Here is an 18,335-nt window from a genome sequence, read left to right as displayed (position 1 = left end):
AACACTCCAGGAGGTGAAGTCTCGTGACAACACCTACCCGGAAGTGTTGCTGAGCAATGTTGAGCACTGTGGTATTGCAGCCGGTGAGTCTGCGGTGCACGCAGATCCCGGGAGAAGATACAGCGGCGGGGGGCGTCAGTGAGCAGGCATCGCACAAGCGGCGACAACGCATGCTGGAGCACTATAGCGTGCACCACACAGCAAGTTACCTAACAGCGGTACATGTTATGACATGTTATGACATTTTTTCATCTTTTCACTGTTGTGTTATTTTAGAATAAAGTAGCTATCCTTACAAAATATTGGATCACTGTTATATAATTCATAAATACACCAATAGACGTCGCATAATTTAGCATCACCCATACACATCTAGAAGGTGAAATGGAGGTGAGTATCACAAAGATACAGATGGGGGTCGGTCCTCAAAACCAGCGCTCACACAGATCTAACTACCACACCACCCTTAGGGGTGAATGGCGTCTCCTCTTCTCCAATATAGGGATTTCAACGGTTAATGTAACCCTGGATATCTCTCACACATCAGATCCTCCCAGATTCCATCAATAACCAGGTGTCCCTCATATGAAAAGAAGGAGAAGAATATTGCGCAATTCCACTTTTATTTTCTGCACAAGAGTTAAAACAATTCAATAGCAAAACAAGTCCAGGTGAGAGGAGAAGGGGTAGAATTTACCGGAGTTGATGGAGAACTGGATAAATGGCTCTCAATTGGGCATAAGCGGTGATAGATGTTATCCCGGGTGATCACAGCACATGTCCAAATGAGATATCCCCCTCTCTTTCTCCCCTGGTCCAAAACCACAGCAGGTCCAACGCGTTTCGGACACCAATGTGTCCTTGAAAAAATTGTTCTAACTCTTGTGCAGAAAATAAAAGTGGTATTGCGCAATATTCTTCTCCTTCTTTTCATATGAGGGACACCTGGTTCTGGATGGAAGGTGAGTGTGGAGCATATATCTTTGTATACATTTGACCCCTGGGGTGGAGAGTGGACTACTCCAGCTTGGCAGCCCTTTCAAATCATACAGTGAGCGCAGGTACTCATTTTGTGTTATCCAGAGATTGATATTAGACAAAGAGAGAGAGAGAGATGATAGATAAATAGATAGCTAGATAATTGATAGAAACAGACAGAGATAGATATATAGACAGAGAGAGAGAGAGAGAGACACACACACAGACAGACGATAGATAGATAGATAGATAGATAGATAGATAGATAGATAGATAGATAGATAGATAGATAGAGATATAGAGATATAGACAGAAAGAGTGACAGACAGATGATAGTTAGATAGATAGATAGATAGATAGATATAGACAGAGAGAGAGTAGATAGATAGATAGATAGATAGATAGATAGATAGATAGATAGATAGATAGAGAGTACAAAGAGATAGATAGATATAGACAGTGAGAGAGAGTACATAGAGAGATAGATAGATAGATAGATAGATAGATAGAGACAGAGAGTAGATAGATAGATAGATGTATACAGAGAGAGATAGAGAGTAGAGATAGATAGATAGATAGATAGATAGATATAGACAGAGAGAGAGAGTACATATAGATAGATAGATAGATAGATAGATAGATAGATAGATAGAGACAGAGAGTACATAGCGATAGATAGATGGATAGATAGATAGATAGATATAGAAAGAGAGAGAGATAGATATAGACAGAGAGTACATAGATAGATAGATAGATAGATAGATAGATAGATAGATAGACAGAGTACATAGAGAGAGAGATAGACAGAGAGACAGCGAGAGAGAAACAGAGATAGAGAGAGAGATATAGACAGGCACACACAAATAAAAATAAACTCACTCAGCCAGCTCCTCGATAGGCTCCCGGGCCATCTCTCTCGTGCAGAGCTCCACATTGAGATGGGGGCATTTAGAGGCTCCTACCAGTACTGCAGTTAGCAGTAACACTAACTCCAGAGCTTTCCTTTGTAGATTGCTTTTCCCTGCCTCCTCTGACGTTCACCCTTCCCCGCGTGCAGGTGGGTGATTCGTGTTGCCGACGCCACTGTCTGACAGTGTCACAGGCAGCAGCAGTCGACCGGAACAGGGTGCAGAGCAGGGAGAGCGCCTCTGCTGGCCTGCGCCTCCCTGCTTTGCATCCCTCGCTGAGTGGGTTCCGCCGGCCCTGAGTCCAGATGTGTACCTAGATATTTGTAGGCCCCATAGCAAAAGATTGTAAGGGCCCCCTATTTAGCAACTGATGGTGATAAATGTATGTAAAACGTATTAGCATACCTCCCAACATGACCCTCTCCAGGAGGGACACATTGCTCTGCCCCTGGACTTCCCAGGTAATGTATGACTGCCATCACCTGTGGTGAGCTAGTTAATTGATAAGAAAGGTGTTTCACCACAGGTGATGGCAATCCTACATTACCAGGGAAGACCAGGGGCAGAGCAATGTGTCCCTCCTGGAGAGGGTCATTTTGGGAGGTATGTATTAGTTAGACAGCAAAGATGGGCCCCCTTCAGCTCTGGGCCCCATAGCAGTTGCACCCCTTGCACCTATGGTAGTTATGCCCTTGTGTCAGTACCCATGTTATCAGGCAGTGGATTTACTTTTCCCTGTCAGCCAGATGAGTGCTGCTGTAATGAACAGCAGGAACACTGCATGCACTTAGCGTGTCACACACACACTGACTGTTGCATAATTGTTTTTGTCAAGATCATTTTCTACCTACACACCACACACTCACCACACAGTAGTATCCGCCTATTAGAGGCGTGCCTTATACTACAGCCCCGCCCCCTCTGCTCACCGTGCTCAGGTCCAGCTCTTGATTGGCTGACGAACTGACAAATAGCATATGGCGGAGCGCGGCTTCCAGCAGATGTCCAGACAGAGCCGGGAAGTTCTCCGCAATCTGCCCGCCTAGCGTGCCCTGTGAGCGGGCAGCGGACTCGCAACATGCTCCGTCCGGCCGCTGGTGCTCTGTTCCTGCTCCTCCTGCACGTGTGCCTTGCACCGAACCCCCGTACTGTCTACTCCAACCACTGGGCTGTGCGAGTGCAGGGGGGACCCGAGAAAGCGGCGGAACTGGCTGTGAAGTACGGCTACCTGAGCCTGGGGCAGGTGGGCATCATACCCGAGGGCTGTCTGTTGTGCTTGTAACACACTGTGCCTGCTGGTACCCGGCAGCTGCTATTTATTCATGCTGCAAACTTCACTGGTCCTCTTATACTACCCGGCTGTGTACCAATGTGCCTCTGCTGTCACTCCCTTTAATGCTTCTGGGTGGTGGGGAAGCAAGCATTGCATACATGAATATGTCACTGTTACTGATAGAGTTAGTTGTACTGTTTACTGTAGATTTTATATTAAATCATACCTATTATTATTATTATTATTATTATTATGTTACAGCAGCATATTCTGTGGCATTTTAGGTTTATGATCCACAGTGCCGGCTAAATAATCACTTTTTTTGTAGTGGATCTTTAAATGGTTTTTATAATTTTTTTTTTTTTTTTGTCTGTAACCTGTGTTGATAGTGCTGATTGTGCTTATGCTTACATACTGTATAGTATTGTCACACTGTGTACTATGCATTCAGGACAATATCCTGTGTTCTGCATGGGGTCAACAGAATGAGGCTCATGACTAATTTGACATTGTAGTTTGAGTGTAGTCTAATTTGGGTACTTATATGTTAGTTGGGCGCCCACTATAGATAGTACGCTCATTCCCCCACTATCCATGTTGGCACGGAGTCGATTTTATATAGTGTGGCGAGCGCAGCGGGCCCCGAAGCGTGGCGCGCGAACGCGGAAAACTAAGCAAATAGCTTAGTGGGCGCCCAACTAACATATAAGTACCCTAATTTGTGTAAGTGTTTGCGTTAACTTCTGTGTAAGATAATAATCAGGGTTGTATTACATTACTAGGAATTTGGAGTGTAATTAACACACCACATACTCCTCAATATTAAGTTTGGTCAGCAGGTGATGCTGTATTTGTACTGTGCGTAGTAAATTCAAATTGTCCATGCTTTCATTTTGTTTTAACGCAGATGGTTATTTTTGTTTCACTGATTGTATTGGATGGTGTTCATACAGTATGTTTAGTATAAGGTTGGTTTCCCATTGTTGTGCTTTGTTAAACAGTATGTTCGTTACTGCACTCGGTACTGTGTCTAAGTGATTGCATCTTTGTATGGGGTGTAAGATTATTGCAAGGTTTAATTGCTGCTGTTGGAAGATTATATGGGTATTTTACATTCGTATATATTTTTTTTCTTAAACACAAGATAAGACTTTGTATTTATCTATTCCAGATTATTTAATTTGCTGGTAAGGCTGAATTTTATTGTAGTCTGTATAAAGTCTGCTAGGAGCAATTTGCAATTAAACCGTGTTGTGTACTGTGTGTTTTGCTTGTTTGACAGCACCCTCATTATTACCTACCCAACATTTCCATTCTCCCAGGTATGGTCCTCTGTTATAAGACTAGTACATCTATCTGTAAATTCTTTACAGCTGAGTTTCTCTAATGATCAAGAAAGAGCTAGGATTGACTTACCACGTGTAAGTAACTGCAGCAGTAAGTAAGTTTATAATAAGTTGTGAGTGTGTGGGCACTTTCACAAACTTCGGGTAACTGTTTTAATATATCACAAATTCAATATTCCTGGTCTTGGATTGGCCAGGTTTGTGGGGAGGTACTTTGCATTGTCCTCTAGGTTAATTTCTGTTGATCTGCGGTCTAAAGTGATTTTCAATAATGTACTCCAACGTGGACGGATGCCTACATTTCCTGGCATGTTTTGTAGCAATTAAAGCATGCAGAATTTCTGTATACCATAATATAGCTGTCCTTATGACAGAAACATTGGCACTGACACACTCTTCTGCTGAGCATCTATTTCTATTCTGTGGCTGTGTCACAGTTAATCTTGCACTTGGATCCCTCTTACGGTTTGCTTAGATGTGAATTTCTGACTGTCCCATTTTTTTTGGAGCTGAAAATAACTTGATGTAAACTGCAACATGCTGCATTTTCTGTGGCATGGAAAATGTTGATCTTGAAATATTCTGGTTGTCATGAATAGCCCTATCTGTACTGCGTGCAGTCCAAGCAAAGCAGGCTTTCTATAGCCAAGTCTGAGTAGATAACATTTGACTTTCAAAATCGTTTATTCAAATGACTTCTGAGACATAATTGACGGCCAGTAAACTGAAATATTGTGTACTGGCCAGTAAAATATTACAGATCTAACGGTCACTAGGAATATGGCGGTGAGATGCTGTGCAGCAGTTTAGGAATCTCCTCTCTGCTTAAACAGTTTTGAAGTTTTAACAGCACCAATAAGTTGCTGAACTCAGTTGTTTGTCCCTTTCAGATGTTTGTCATAAATATAGAGCTTTGTTTGAGCACTGTCATAAGTAAGGAAGCTGTTGGGGTAAGATTAAAACCTGTCACGCACCAAAAGTAAGCTATTCCAGCTTAATGATGGTGTTGCATCAAACAGCAAACAGTCTGCTTTGACAGCAAGATAAACACCTTTCATACAAGCTGAATCTCTTACTGACACATTGTAGTGAAGATGAAAGGCTCTACTCCTGTCAAGGGTGAGCTTCAGCTCTGATAAATCACTGTGGCCTGATAGGTGAGGACTGTTTTACCTTCCTTTTAATGTCATTGAGAGCAGTTTTCCTGCTGTGAGCACTGATTTAACTCTTAAGTTGTTCCAATGCCACAACAATTTGGAATCTATGTATCAAACACCCAATGCTAAAATATAGTATTCCCATCTTTGTAATAATTGGTTAACATAAGAGATAGGCAGATCTCCTGTACTGAGGACTATCAATTGTTTTGGGCACTGGATGGAGCAATCCAGTTGTTTTGACCACACGTTCATTACCACTCTTGTTGCACCCCCATAAGCAGTGAGTTTACCTGCGTCTGGTGGCTAATCACTTCTAAAGTCTTGGTTACAGTTCCCAAACCATGGACTTTATTTGCACATTTCAGGAGACTGCGTGTAGAAATGTTGGGTATTCCAGCTCAATCGGCGCAACATTTAAAATCCTCCATCTGGCGCAGATTAAGAAGTGCTGCATAAGAAAAGAAAAAAAAAATACCTGTTCAGTCCACTGGTATAATATCTATGGTCCTGTCCTGGTTAGATAACGTTTTATCATTTTTTTCATAAATATTTATACATAGTTGTCAATTCAATTCAGCGCCGTATGAAAAGTGACGATAAGAAGCTTCCAGAGCTATTCAATTCAGCGCACTGTAATCCCCTCCTGGGGTGTGAGCAGAAATCTAAACTTGTGCTGCAATTTTGTTTTTCGCCATTAGTGTGGCAGGAACCGCTTTACTGCAGGTACTTAAGTAAAAGAATTCCGGTTCTCGCAGCTAAACGACTGACTTAAGTCGCAAGAACCAGCATCCTCTGACATAACAGCGTGGTTGATTGAATAGCTCCAGGAGATCCTTCCTGATAGTATTCATACCATGCTGAATTGCATTGACCCTATAGAGTAGGAATGGTCACCTCAGTGATTGTGTATCGATATCACAATTGCTACGGCATCAGCATGTGTGAATCAAACAAGAAGATATGTTGCGTGTTGTAATATATCTGTGATATCATGCCGCACATTTACAGTAACAATATACTGCCTCTGGTGGGCAGGTAAAACAGTTGGGCTGGCAGTTAAAGAAAAATTAAAATGTTGTAACGTGATACTACTATGCATACGTCTCCAATGGTGCCATGTTGGGCTACAAAAAGCTTGGCCTTTTGTCACTTAGTGGCCAACCAGCTACAGATGTGTCCAGTTATGTTGCTACATTGCATACGCACAGGCACACACATCACTGCAGCACTACTACCCGCTAGCAACTGCAGGTTTCCCATTCACTCTGTATGGGTCACTGGTGGGAGTATAAGTTCGCCCCAGAATCCCGTGACCTAACTGGAGACATTTGTGTGGCAGCAAATTTATTATCCAAACGAGCCCTCACTGGAAAATCTGACTTTTCCATGTACAGCCTTCTAGTACCATATGAGCAATAAAAGTGATTGTCAATGCTTTATACACTTTGTCCCATTATTCTTCTGTTAAGTGAGGGAGATGAGAGCCACTTGTTACAGCAGGCGTGAAGGGGATAGGTTGTAAATTCAGCACTGTGGGAATGTATAATTGAGTGAAAAAAGACTGTACGAACACCGCACAGGATATGAAATTCAATTTCAAATATGTAGAAAATGATAATCTCTGGAATAACTGACATCCAAGAGAAACCTTTTTAGTGGATCAACATGCACCTGTCAGATATACATCTGTTATCGTGCACCCTATTGTGACTGTCAGTAGTGCGCCACTATGCCAAAATACTTCTACTGATAAATCAACAGAGAAAGACTCAACAGATATATGTTCAATACCAACACTTGCATAATGTATCTCTTATATAGAAACTATATGCAATATGAATATATTAGCCAATAAGTAGCTCAAAAAAGCAAAACTGTGCTATAATGTATACAAGGAAGGCAAGACGATAGTTATGTCAGTCAACAAAATGGTACATAAACATTTGTCATAGTGCAGTGAGAGGTAAACATGTATTATTGTATGTACAGTATGTGTGTGTGTGTGTTTGTGTGTATGTATATATTTATTATTGAAAATCCGCACTCCCTTCCAGGAAATGTAAATTATTGGGTTCTCCACTTAAGGTCACACTCAAGGTGTGTCGTATATAAATCCACGTACACACCATTATCAATGAAGTCTGAATAGTATGCACTCATCAAGTTTAGAAGAAGAATGGTATTTAATACATCACCAAATATAGTTGACGTTTCAGACTTAAGGCAGTCCTTTTTCAAGACAATACAAGAGACATCCTGACAGCAAAGTAGAGAGCAGCAATGCCAGACCTGCCCTCTCTCGGCCCTCTCTCTCTCGCTCTCGGCCCTCTTTCTCGCTCTCTCGCCCTCTCGGCCCTCTCGCTCTCGGCCCCCTCTCTCTCTCTCTCTCTCTCGGCCCTCTCTCTCTCTCTCCCCTCTCTCTCTCTCGCTCTTGGCCCTCTCTCTCGCTCTCGGCCCTCTCTCTCGCTCTCGGCCCTCTCTCTCTCTCGCTCTCGGCCCCCTCTCTCCCTCTCGCTCTCGGCCCCCTCTCTCCCTCTCGGCCCTCTCCCTCTCGGCCCTCTCGCTCTCGGCCCTCTCGCTCTCCCTCTCGCTCTCGGCCCCCTCGCTCTCCCCCTCGCTCTCGGCCCTCTCTCTCGCCCCTCTCTCTCGGCCCTCTCTCTTGCTCTCGGCCCTCTCTCTTGCTCTCGGCCCTCTCTCTTGCTCTCGGCCCTCTCTCTTGCTCTCGGCCCTCTCTCTCGCTCTCGGCTCTCGCTCTCGGCCCTCGCTCTCGGCCCTCGCTCTCGGCCCTCGCTCTCGGCCCTCGCTCTCGTCTCTCTCTCTCTCGCTCTCGTCTCTCTCTCTCGCTCTCGTCTCTCTCTCTCTCGCTCTCGTCTCTCTCTCGCTCTCGTCTCTCTCTCTCTCTCGCTCTCGTCTCTCTCTCGCTCTCGTCTCTCTCTCTCTCGCTCTCGTCTCTCTCTCTCTCGCTCTCGTCTCTCTCTCTCTCTCGCTCTCGGCCCTCTCTCTCTCGCTCTCGGCCCTCTCTCTCTCGCTCTCGGCCCTCTCTCATATGTTTCATGGCCTCCAGGCACCCTTTGCATTGCCCTGGTGATCTTTTCTTCCTAAGTTTGAAGCAATGCCTGATTTGAGAAGGGTTTTTGACAGATAAGTGAATGGACTCTTTTGCCTCTCCCGAACCAAAGCTTTCCTTTGCCTTGCGGCATTAAAATTCACAGCCTGTAATGTGCTTTCTAAATTTACTGTTGTGTGCCCTTGATATTTTGTCTATATATGTTATTATTAAACAAATGACTTTACAGCTTGTTCACATCGGTTTGCTGTTAATGCGATTTTCAGCAAATAATGGCAGAATATAGAATGGTTTCTTATGAGCTTGTTCCTCTGTTGTGGAAACTGCAATGCTGCATTTAACATTTTAATATGTGTATTGACCCATTTCTCATGTTGCACACACTTGCTAGGACAGTAGATTGTCCTGCTAAAGGAGAATGGAAAATGCTATAAAAATCAGTAAAAATCCATGTGCACATTGGTAAATGATCAACCCTAAATTGCCACAAATATGTAGTACTGGTTGTTGAGTTAAGCTGGCCATACATCTACAGGTTGATTGTAAGATTGGGCTGGTTGGGACTAAAACCTGTTAATATCTGAATGACAGTTTGGCAGTTTTCCAGCATTTCAAAGCAAATGGTCAACTGTCATTTGCTCTCATCGTCTACCAGGTTTTTGTTCCAACCAGCCAGATCTGACAATCAATCTGTAGATGTATGGGCAGCTTTACTGTCATAGATCATCATATGGTTGAAGCAGCGAGGGGTTGGTGGCAGGGTGTTATGCAGTCAGAACAAACTGTAGTCTCTTGCATAGTTTGACGCACTTAATGAATAACCAGTTTCGGCTGCTTATAAGTCTCCGACTTGGATTTTGTGATTATTATGTGAAATGTCAGACCTGGGACCTCTGCTAAACTGAAACCTGCATTCAATCAATATTTAATTTAAAAAATGTTTATTTTCTAGTCACACTGCATTCTGATTTGTTTTGCAGAGGGTGGGGCTGGAAAGAGGGGATCAAATAATCCTAGTGTCTTGGGTGCTGAATCTGCTGCATTTCAAATCAATTGATGTCCTTTCACAGTGCTGGGAAATTAAAACCCTTCCATTGCTAGCAAAAGTGACGTTTCATAAGCTATAGCTTCCTGAATGGTCCTGAAGTTCTTTGAACTGTTTCTGCATCTAACTATACTGGCCAACTACAATCAGTATAGTATAGTGTTGGTGAACATTTCACAAGTGTACCCGCCTACCAGTTCACTAGTACCCCTCTTACACCAGAGGTTGGACCCAGGATATTGCCGCTCCAGTCCGGGGTGGGGCGTGGTGTAAATGGGCTGAAAAAAATAACGCGGGTACTGGTCCCCGGGAATCTGAGCCGACAAATGTTCAGGGTCGGACGCGGGGCTTATCCGGGGCTCAGGGTGGTGTAAATGGTCATTATCCGGGTTATTTGGCGGGGAAAAGGCTGTGAAGAGCTGATTGGTTCTTCTGCGGCTCTGGCAGATGATGTCATCTGCCGGAGACCCGCACATGACAGCGCATGGAGCATCGCAGCAGAAGCAGCGTTACCACGCTGTTTGCAGCCTGTACCCTACACTACAGCAACAGTATGTGCTGGAAGCACTCTACCCAGTGTGTTTACAGCCTCATCTGCAGCAAAACAAGCTGGCTGTCACGCATTTTGTCCCACAGCATCACCCTCAGCCGTACTATTTGGCAGACCCCAAACCTGACCTGCACCATCATGTCCACTACAATGCTGGGAGCAGAACCCACCCCCTCCCTTTTCACTTTCTTGTGACTGCATCTCTAACAGCCCAAAAGGTCAGTTTTTAATGACACCAGCAAGGAAAGACAGGGCTGTTCCGTTTTCAGTGTAAAAGGGCGTTAAACGGGAATTACCCGGATTGAAGTGCAGTGTAAATGGGGTCTGAGGCAGGGCATACCCTGGCAATTTCCCGTGTTCAATTTCCCGTGTCCTACTCGGCATTCTGGTGTAAAAGTGATATAGGTGTTCTCTGGACATGACTCCCATCCCATGACTATTAACCACATCCAGGGATGCAGTGCCCGGGTAAAATGAGGGTGTGTGACTACACCCCTGCAAAAAGAAAAAAGAAAAAAACATTACCAGAGGTGCCAGTGTCCTAAACCGGCGGGCGGCAGGGTGCGGATGCAATCTCCCAAGGAGGAGAGGGGAGAGGATAGGCTGCAACTGCCTCTCCTCAGCTTAGTATAAAGCGCTGGGTGCTGGATGACCTGCCGCCAGTTACCTGGAGATACAGTATCCAGGAGGAGGCTGGGATATCCCTCCAGCCAGGCAGCAGGAGGACTTGCATGCTCCTAGTGCCAGCCGTCACCCAAATCATGTAGACTGCTCCAGCAAGACATAGGTACCCCCTAGTTTTGTTGTGTGGAGGGGTCTCTAAACACAGAAGCTGGTTATACTGCATTTAGAGGGCTAAGTCACAGTTAACAGTGGGTACCAAATGCTGCTAACCTGTCTTGTATGTGAGGTGCTTGCGTAGGTGCTCTCAGGCAATTTGTATTTTAGAGATGGCATTTTCTCTAATTTCAAGTTGGCTAATGAGCAGAATGTACTGGAACAACGCCGCTGTGAACAGGCTGAAGTGAGAGCTAGTGAGAACCACTACACAAGAGTAAGCTTCAGGGCCATATGTACTAAGCTTGAAAAGTGATAAAATGGACAGTGATAAATGACCAGCCAATCAGCTGCTAACTGCCATGACACAGGCTGTGTTTGAAAAATGAAAGGTAGGAGCTGATTGGCTGGTGGTTTATCACTCTCTATTTTATCACTTTTCAAGGCTTAGTACGAGCGAAATGCCCATAGTGCCAAGTAAAACTGTAACAAAAACTACCATCCCAGCTGCTATGGGAACTGCACATCCCAGCAAGCTGTATACTTTAGTCTTTTAGAGCATGCTAAAATGGTTAGGGCATGCTGGGATGTGTAGTTCAACAGCAACTGGATGTAACTCTTGCAACTGCTAAATCTGTAGATGCAAATTCCTTTTCACAGGTCACCAGGAGCCTGAGGAGAGAGATGAGCTGACCCGGGTGGTTGACTAAAGATTTCTTACACCATATATAGGGAGCCTTCTTGGGGTAATGGATAAATATCCAAGGAAAATGGGTTTATGTAATTGTGAAACTTCACCTGAGTATTTGCATCTTCTCCAGTTGTTTATCCATTAGCATGTTTACACATACTTGTGGCATTTGCTGTGTACATTGCTTTGCACAATGTTTTTTGGCCTCTGCATGAAGACCTTGTATCCAGATGTATTGCACACATTAAGTGGTTCATTCCTTTGTTATGTTATGATTTTGTTCTCCCCGTTTGTACATTCTTTCTATACTTCCATTTACTTGGATCATTCCGGAATTTACCTTTTCATTTGTTACATGCTCTGCACATTTTAACCATTTATTACATTTTTTTTTGCAGTTTGAACTGTTCAGCAGCTTTATTAGGTTCGAATTAGAAGCAAAAAATAAAACAATTAGTTTAGAATGGTTTCGAAAAAAGTAGTTCAGTCAGCTTTAGCCAAATGGTTCCATTGTCACATTGTCAACACAGTGATGAATTACGTCAACATGGTCATAAATGCTAATACGTAAGAAATGTTGCAGTTGAGAATGTTATTAGGTTTAGGGATAGCCATGCTTAAAACGACATTGTCGACATTCATCAGTGTCGCTATGTTCTATGATGACAAAGAATATGCTGACATGTTCACTGTTATGAATGTTCGCCTAATATATCATCCCATTCTCCCAATATATGGGTGAAATTCAGTTGCTTTGTGCTGCTGCGGCTCATGTCTGAGGTGGCCAGGAGCTATTTGTTTGTGGTGCAGGTGAATGATTTCCGCAGACGCCTGGTAATTCTGCTCTGATGCTCCAGTGAAGGGGGCAGAAATGCACCTAAAGTTGAACACTTGGGTACCTTTACTACGGCAAGCATCCTGGTAGCATGCCGGCAAAAGAATCCCGACTTGAGGCCATAAGACCGGTGAAGGCATACAGACCAATGGAAATGCCGACGCTGGAATACCAATGGTAAGCTTGCTGGGGTTTGTTAGGTTTATGTACTAGAGCACTGTAAGCGACAGAGACAAAAAATATGATTAGGTGTGCCCCCAAGCCAACATTGTGTGTGCCAAAGATAGGGCACGGCCCCTGTGTCCACTAGGCCATACCTCTGTATGTAATACAATTCGCTCCCCTTCCAGACCAACCTTGTGTCCCTCCAGCCTCCCCGTACAGCAGCCCTACCTATGCCACAGTTCCCTTTATTGTAATGAGCTCTGTATGTCAGGGTGGATAAGTGCATCCTTTTGACAAAAATAACTGCAGTGCTAGAAGTCTTAGGATCCCCAGAAGCCTCTTGAAAACATCACTAGTGACAGGGACCCCCTGCGTGGGCGAGTGGAGTGGAGTCTGTGTTAAGGGAGAGTTGGGTAGGCAGGGAGAAGGCAAGTACACTTAACGACCTCTGTCAGAATGCTCTCAAATGGGGCACTGTTTTCCTGTCTGTTGGTAATCTGTATGTATAAAAAAAAATTTGCAGCGCGCCTGATTACATGCTTTACTCGCTGCTACATTTTGTGAGACATGAATGATAAGCAATGGACATTTGGGGGACTCGTCCCTTTTTTTTTTTTGTCCATCGCTTTAGACTGGAGCTGCAGTTAAAATAAAGCAATTGAATTACATTAGTCTAACAATACTAATGCTGGGTACACCCAATAGACTATTCCTGCAGCCGTTGATATAGGTAACTACTGTATATCGGCAGTGCCGCAGGAGAATGATATTGAGTGTACACATTGGGCGATATCATTCAAAATCTCTCTCTCTCTCTATATATCTATATTATCGTCAGTTATATAGATATAGTCAATATCATTCCCAGTGGCCTTTTCTGGAGCCACAGTTAGTGTGTGGTAGATTATCGACATCAGAATAGTGTAGTTCTGATGCCTTGATAGATTTGCCATAGTCTTCCACTCTATAACAATCTATCTATAAATACTAATGATGAAAAAAGGAAAATCGAAGGCCTAATTTGTCCAAAATATTTAGTGCCATTCTGTCTACAAGTAATTACTTGGTCGACAGGTGGGATTCATCCGAAGGTATTAATGGAATTAAGGGATGAACTAGCTACCCCCCTACATTATATCTTTAGCAAGTCACTATCGTCAGGTATAGTACCAAAAGATTGGAGAATAGCAGAGGTAGTGCCAATATTCAAAAAAGGAAAAAAGGAAGATCCCGCTAATTACAGACCCGTTAGTTTAACATCAATTGTGGGTAAACTATTTGAAGGATTTTTAAGGGATGGTATCCAGGAATATTTAGATCATCACCGTCTACTCAGTACTAACCAACATGGGTTCGTGAAAAATCGTTCATGCCAAACTAATCTACTAGGGTTCTATGAAGAGGTTAGCAAAAACCTCGATAATGGAAATGCTGTAGATGTGATTTTCCTAGATTTCGCTAAAGCATTTGATACTGTCCCACACAAGAGATTGATTAATAAAATGGAGAACCTAGGATTGGGTGAAAATATCTGCAGATGGGTAGGGAATTGGCTATGTAATAGAGAACAAAGAGTGGTTGTGAATGGTGCAGTATCAGATATGATACCGATACTAAGTGGAGTGCCCCAGGGTTCGGTTTTGGAGCCCATTTTGTTTAACATTTTTATTAACGATATTGGGATAGGGTTACTTAGCAATGTATCCATCTTGGCGGACGATACAAAACTTAGCAAAGTCATCAAATCACCAGAAGATGTCACCATGCTTCAAAATGATCTTGCAATTCTAGATGAGTGGGCAAAAAAATGGAAGATGAGGTTCAATGTAGATAAATGTAAGGTTATGCTCCTTGGGAGACACAACCAGTGTGCAAGTTACAACCTTAGCGGAGAGGAACTGGGTAATTCCATACTTGAAAAGGATCTAGGAGTCCAAATAGATAGCAATCTAGGATGTAGTGCCCATTGTAATGTAGCTACAAAAAAGGCCAACAAAATTCTGGCATGTATTAAGAGGGGAATGGAAACTAGGGACTCAAGGGTAATTATGCCACTATATATAAAGCATTGATGAGACCTCACCTAGAGTACGGAGTACAGTTCTGGGCCCCACACTATAAAAAGGACATCATAGAATTAGAAAAAGTCCAAAGGCGAGCAACAAAGCTTATTAGGGGAATGGAGAATTTAAGCTACGGGGAGAGATTAAGCAATTTGGGACTATTTACATTAGAAAAGAGACGTTTAAGGGGGGACATGCTCAACATGTACAAGTATATCAAGGGCCAATATAAGGAACTGTCACACACCCTCTTTTCTACTAGAAAGGAATCTAGGACGCGAGGGCATGAGTATAGATTAGAAGAAAAAAGATTTAATTCAGCTAGTAGAAAGAATTTCTTTACGGTCAGAACAGTCAAACTCTGGAGCTCTCTTCCCAGAGAGGTGGCAACGGCTGGCTCATTAAATGCGTTCAAGGCAAAGTTGGACAAACATTTACTGGAGAAAAACATCCATGGGTACAAATAAGAAATATAATTTGTCTGTAAAATACCAGAACCTACCAAATCAGCAATGGATATCTATACCAGGTTGAACTAGATGGACGCAAGTCTTTTTTCAGCCTTACCTACTATGTAACTATGACAGGCAAAAGATCTACACAAGGAAAAGATCGAATAGCTCAACATCAGGCATGGGGATACTTCGGCCCTTCAGCTGTTGAACTACACATCCCAGCATGCCCTGCTACATATTTACTATTTGGCCATGCTAAAACTGTTGCAGGGCATGCTGGGATGTGTAATTCAATAACAGCTAGAGGGCCAAAGCTCATCCCTGCTCAACATGAATAAAAAACCAACATGGAGATGGTCGACATTGGAAAATGTTGACGCAAGTGTTTTTTTTGTGTGTGTGGGTTTGTAGTGTCTATCGACATAGGCCACCAATTAGGGTAACCCATTATCTCGCATGGCTCACTTGGCTTACCATGCTTAGGGCTTGAAACACTATTATATTCTTCGTCTTTGCTGACATGGATGGAGCAGTAAGAACAAGTGTTTAAAGAAAAAACAACTCGTGTCGACCAATTCACAGCAACATTTTGCCCGTGTCGACCTTTTGTCAATATCGACTTATTGCATTTGGCCCTTTTTATGTGTTGACCTGTTGCCTGTCTACTAATAGTGGATCACTGATTGCCTGTTGACCTATCAACTGAAACTAATTTGCTGCTGTAAATATACATTAACAGTGTTTAATGTTCATACAGCTACAAATAATATAGATCAATCTCTCTCTCTCGCATGTTGTGCTGTGTGTCATGTTGAGGCTGGATGTATGCGGACGTATCTCTGTATGTGTATTCATACCTCCCAACATCAAGGCAGTGTGGCTGTTGCGCAACGAAAACATGTCCGAAAATGTTGGGGTCGTGGCCTAGTGGGAAGAGGGTATGGCCTGTACTTGCGATGCATTTTTCATTAATACCCAGTAAGTTTTTACGGTACTTGTGTATTATCACGGCGCCCGGCTACATTTTCAGCGTAGGCTAAGCTACATAATCAGCTTAGCCCAACGGCTGCCTAGTGTAGTCAGCGTAGTGACTCCACGGCAGCCCTGCGTAGTGTCCCCCATCAGGCAGCTAGTCACCGTACTGTCCCTGGGAGCTGTAGCTCTGTCCCCGGCGTCCCTGGCAAGCCTAGTGAGTGTCTCAGACAGCGCCGGTGCCCACATTATCCCCTTTCCGCTGTTGGAGAGGGGATCATGCGGGCACCGGCGGAGATGCGCAGGAGCGTCTCAGTAAGTATTGCAGTAGGGTACGGCAAGCCTGCTGGTAGGGTTAGGGGTTCAGTAGCGTGTGCGCCTCCAACAAAGGGGGGGGGGGGGGTGCGGCCGCAAGTGTCTCATGCACAATAAATGAGGCATTTGCCAGTGGTCCATGTTACATACTGGCAAATGCCTCCATTTTTAACCCCCACTATCCACGCCAGCCTGAAGCGTGGCGAGTGTACGCATTATGCGTCCTCCTGACCTTTTCATACCCCCACTATCCACGTTGGCGTGGAGTTGATTTTATAAAGTGTGGCGAGCGCTAACTAAGCTCTGGCTGGCTGCGAACAGGCGGGAACACGACGCTGATACTAACAGGGACACCTGGCTTACTATGCTAACTATGTTAAGCTCAGGCTAGCCACGAACGGGCAGGAACACTACACTACTCTGGCCGCGGGAACACTACGCCTATTCTGACAGGGACGCTGCGCTAACTGCGTAACGGGCGTCGTGATAATACACAAGTACCGTTTTTACAGTAGACTGGGTTTTGGAATGGTCACAATAACAGAGGTAATTCTGGATTCTATATATTCTTAATTAGTAAGCGCAACCATTTGTTGAGCTTGTAACTTATACGCATGTAACGGGGGGCCAACAGTATATTAAGATGTTACATTTAGCTGTTGGAAATCATAATGGCTATAGCTGAAACTGGTATGGTGTATAACAAAGCCTAATGCACTTTTATATTTCGCGATGTACCATGATTACAGAAAACTAGACACAAAACAAAAACTGAATGTTCTGGAATGTTTGATCCCGTGGGCAATGACTTGGGGAGGCCTTTTTGTTACGTACAGGGTATGTAGAAAGTGCTTCGCTTTATCACACTAGTTCTATACGCAGTTATCACAATATAGTAGGGGAAGTCTCCGTCATCAAGTTTTTGATGCTCACACAGATATTGGAAAGTGTCCTAATTGGCCACTAATGTTGCCCAAATTCAGCATGGTGCCAGAGAATTTTGATCAAAGATCAAATAGGGTTTGAGATGCCTTTTATCATATACTGGACTCTCTACATGAGTACCAAAAAGCAAAGTTTATCTATCAGCCAACCGTGTGATACCAAATAAAAGTATTTCCTTTATTTAGCTTGAAGAGTGAGAACATTACAATCCTTTTTTTTTATTTTTTGTCTGCTTGTAAGACAAAGCTGCCTCACACAGGTCCTGAAAACAAAGCCACCCGAATTTGCGGTTTGAAAAGTTCCGGGCCAGGGCCTGGTTTTCCAAACAAGGCTTGTCTGATCTCATGTGTTTTGGGTTCTATAAAAGGGGTGTGCATCATGGGGTCGACAATGTCTAGGTCAAAACTGGAAAAAATGACACATGAAAAAATCAACATGAGTTTTCCACTTTTTTGGTGTCCACGAACGCCTGAGTATATGGATGCACATTTAGTGTACTGTCACTTTGCCATTCCCAATTATAGTTCACATACAGTACATCAGAAATGATCAAAGTCTGAAAAATGAAAAATATTGTGAAAAACCATGTCAACCATAGCCTTGTTGACTTTTTGCTTATGTTAACCTTTTCTGTCAACCTTGTGTATGTTGATCATATGGTGTCAACCTAGACACTGTTGTGCGATCGTTTGGACCCCCTATAAAAGTCCCTCCTGTGTTTCAGGAAGAATTTGACACAGGTCGCTGGGCGGTTAGGATTTTGGGCTGCGGGCGGCAGCGCACGGGGACT

The 18,335-nt window shown here is 43.6% G+C and overlaps 1 protein-coding gene and 1 long non-coding RNA gene across 4 annotated transcripts in view; one reads left to right on the top strand and one right to left on the bottom strand.

The window, feature by feature from the left end:
• The first annotated feature begins 2,868 nt into the window (after positions 1–2,868).
• Positions 2,869–18,335, top strand: part of PCSK6 (proprotein convertase subtilisin/kexin type 6) — a 124,965-nt gene continuing 109,498 nt past the window's right edge. The window contains exon 1 of one of the 3 annotated variants that reach the window (XM_083184289.1): positions 2,869–3,129. In XM_083184289.1, coding sequence (XP_083040415.1) covers positions 2,965–3,129 — 165 coding nt within the window. In that variant the 5' untranslated portion in view covers positions 2,869–2,964. The remainder of the gene's footprint in view (positions 3,130–18,335) is intronic. The other 2 variants (XR_014473543.1, XM_083184288.1) reach the window with 2 other exon arrangements.
• The window catches only part of LOC146075261 (uncharacterized), a 136,650-nt gene continuing 124,335 nt past the window's right edge, over positions 6,021–18,335 (bottom strand). The window contains exon 5 of the long non-coding RNA XR_014473545.1: positions 6,021–6,113. This is a non-coding gene — a long non-coding RNA (uncharacterized LOC146075261). The remainder of the gene's footprint in view (positions 6,114–18,335) is intronic.

This window comes from Crinia signifera, chromosome 4 (genome assembly GCF_055691185.1).
Source record: "Crinia signifera chromosome 4, ASM5569118v1, whole genome shotgun sequence".
NCBI lineage: Eukaryota > Metazoa > Chordata > Amphibia > Anura > Myobatrachidae > Crinia > Crinia signifera.
Note: the sequence above shows the minus strand (reverse complement) of the source record. Positions and strands in the feature narration are given on the sequence as shown.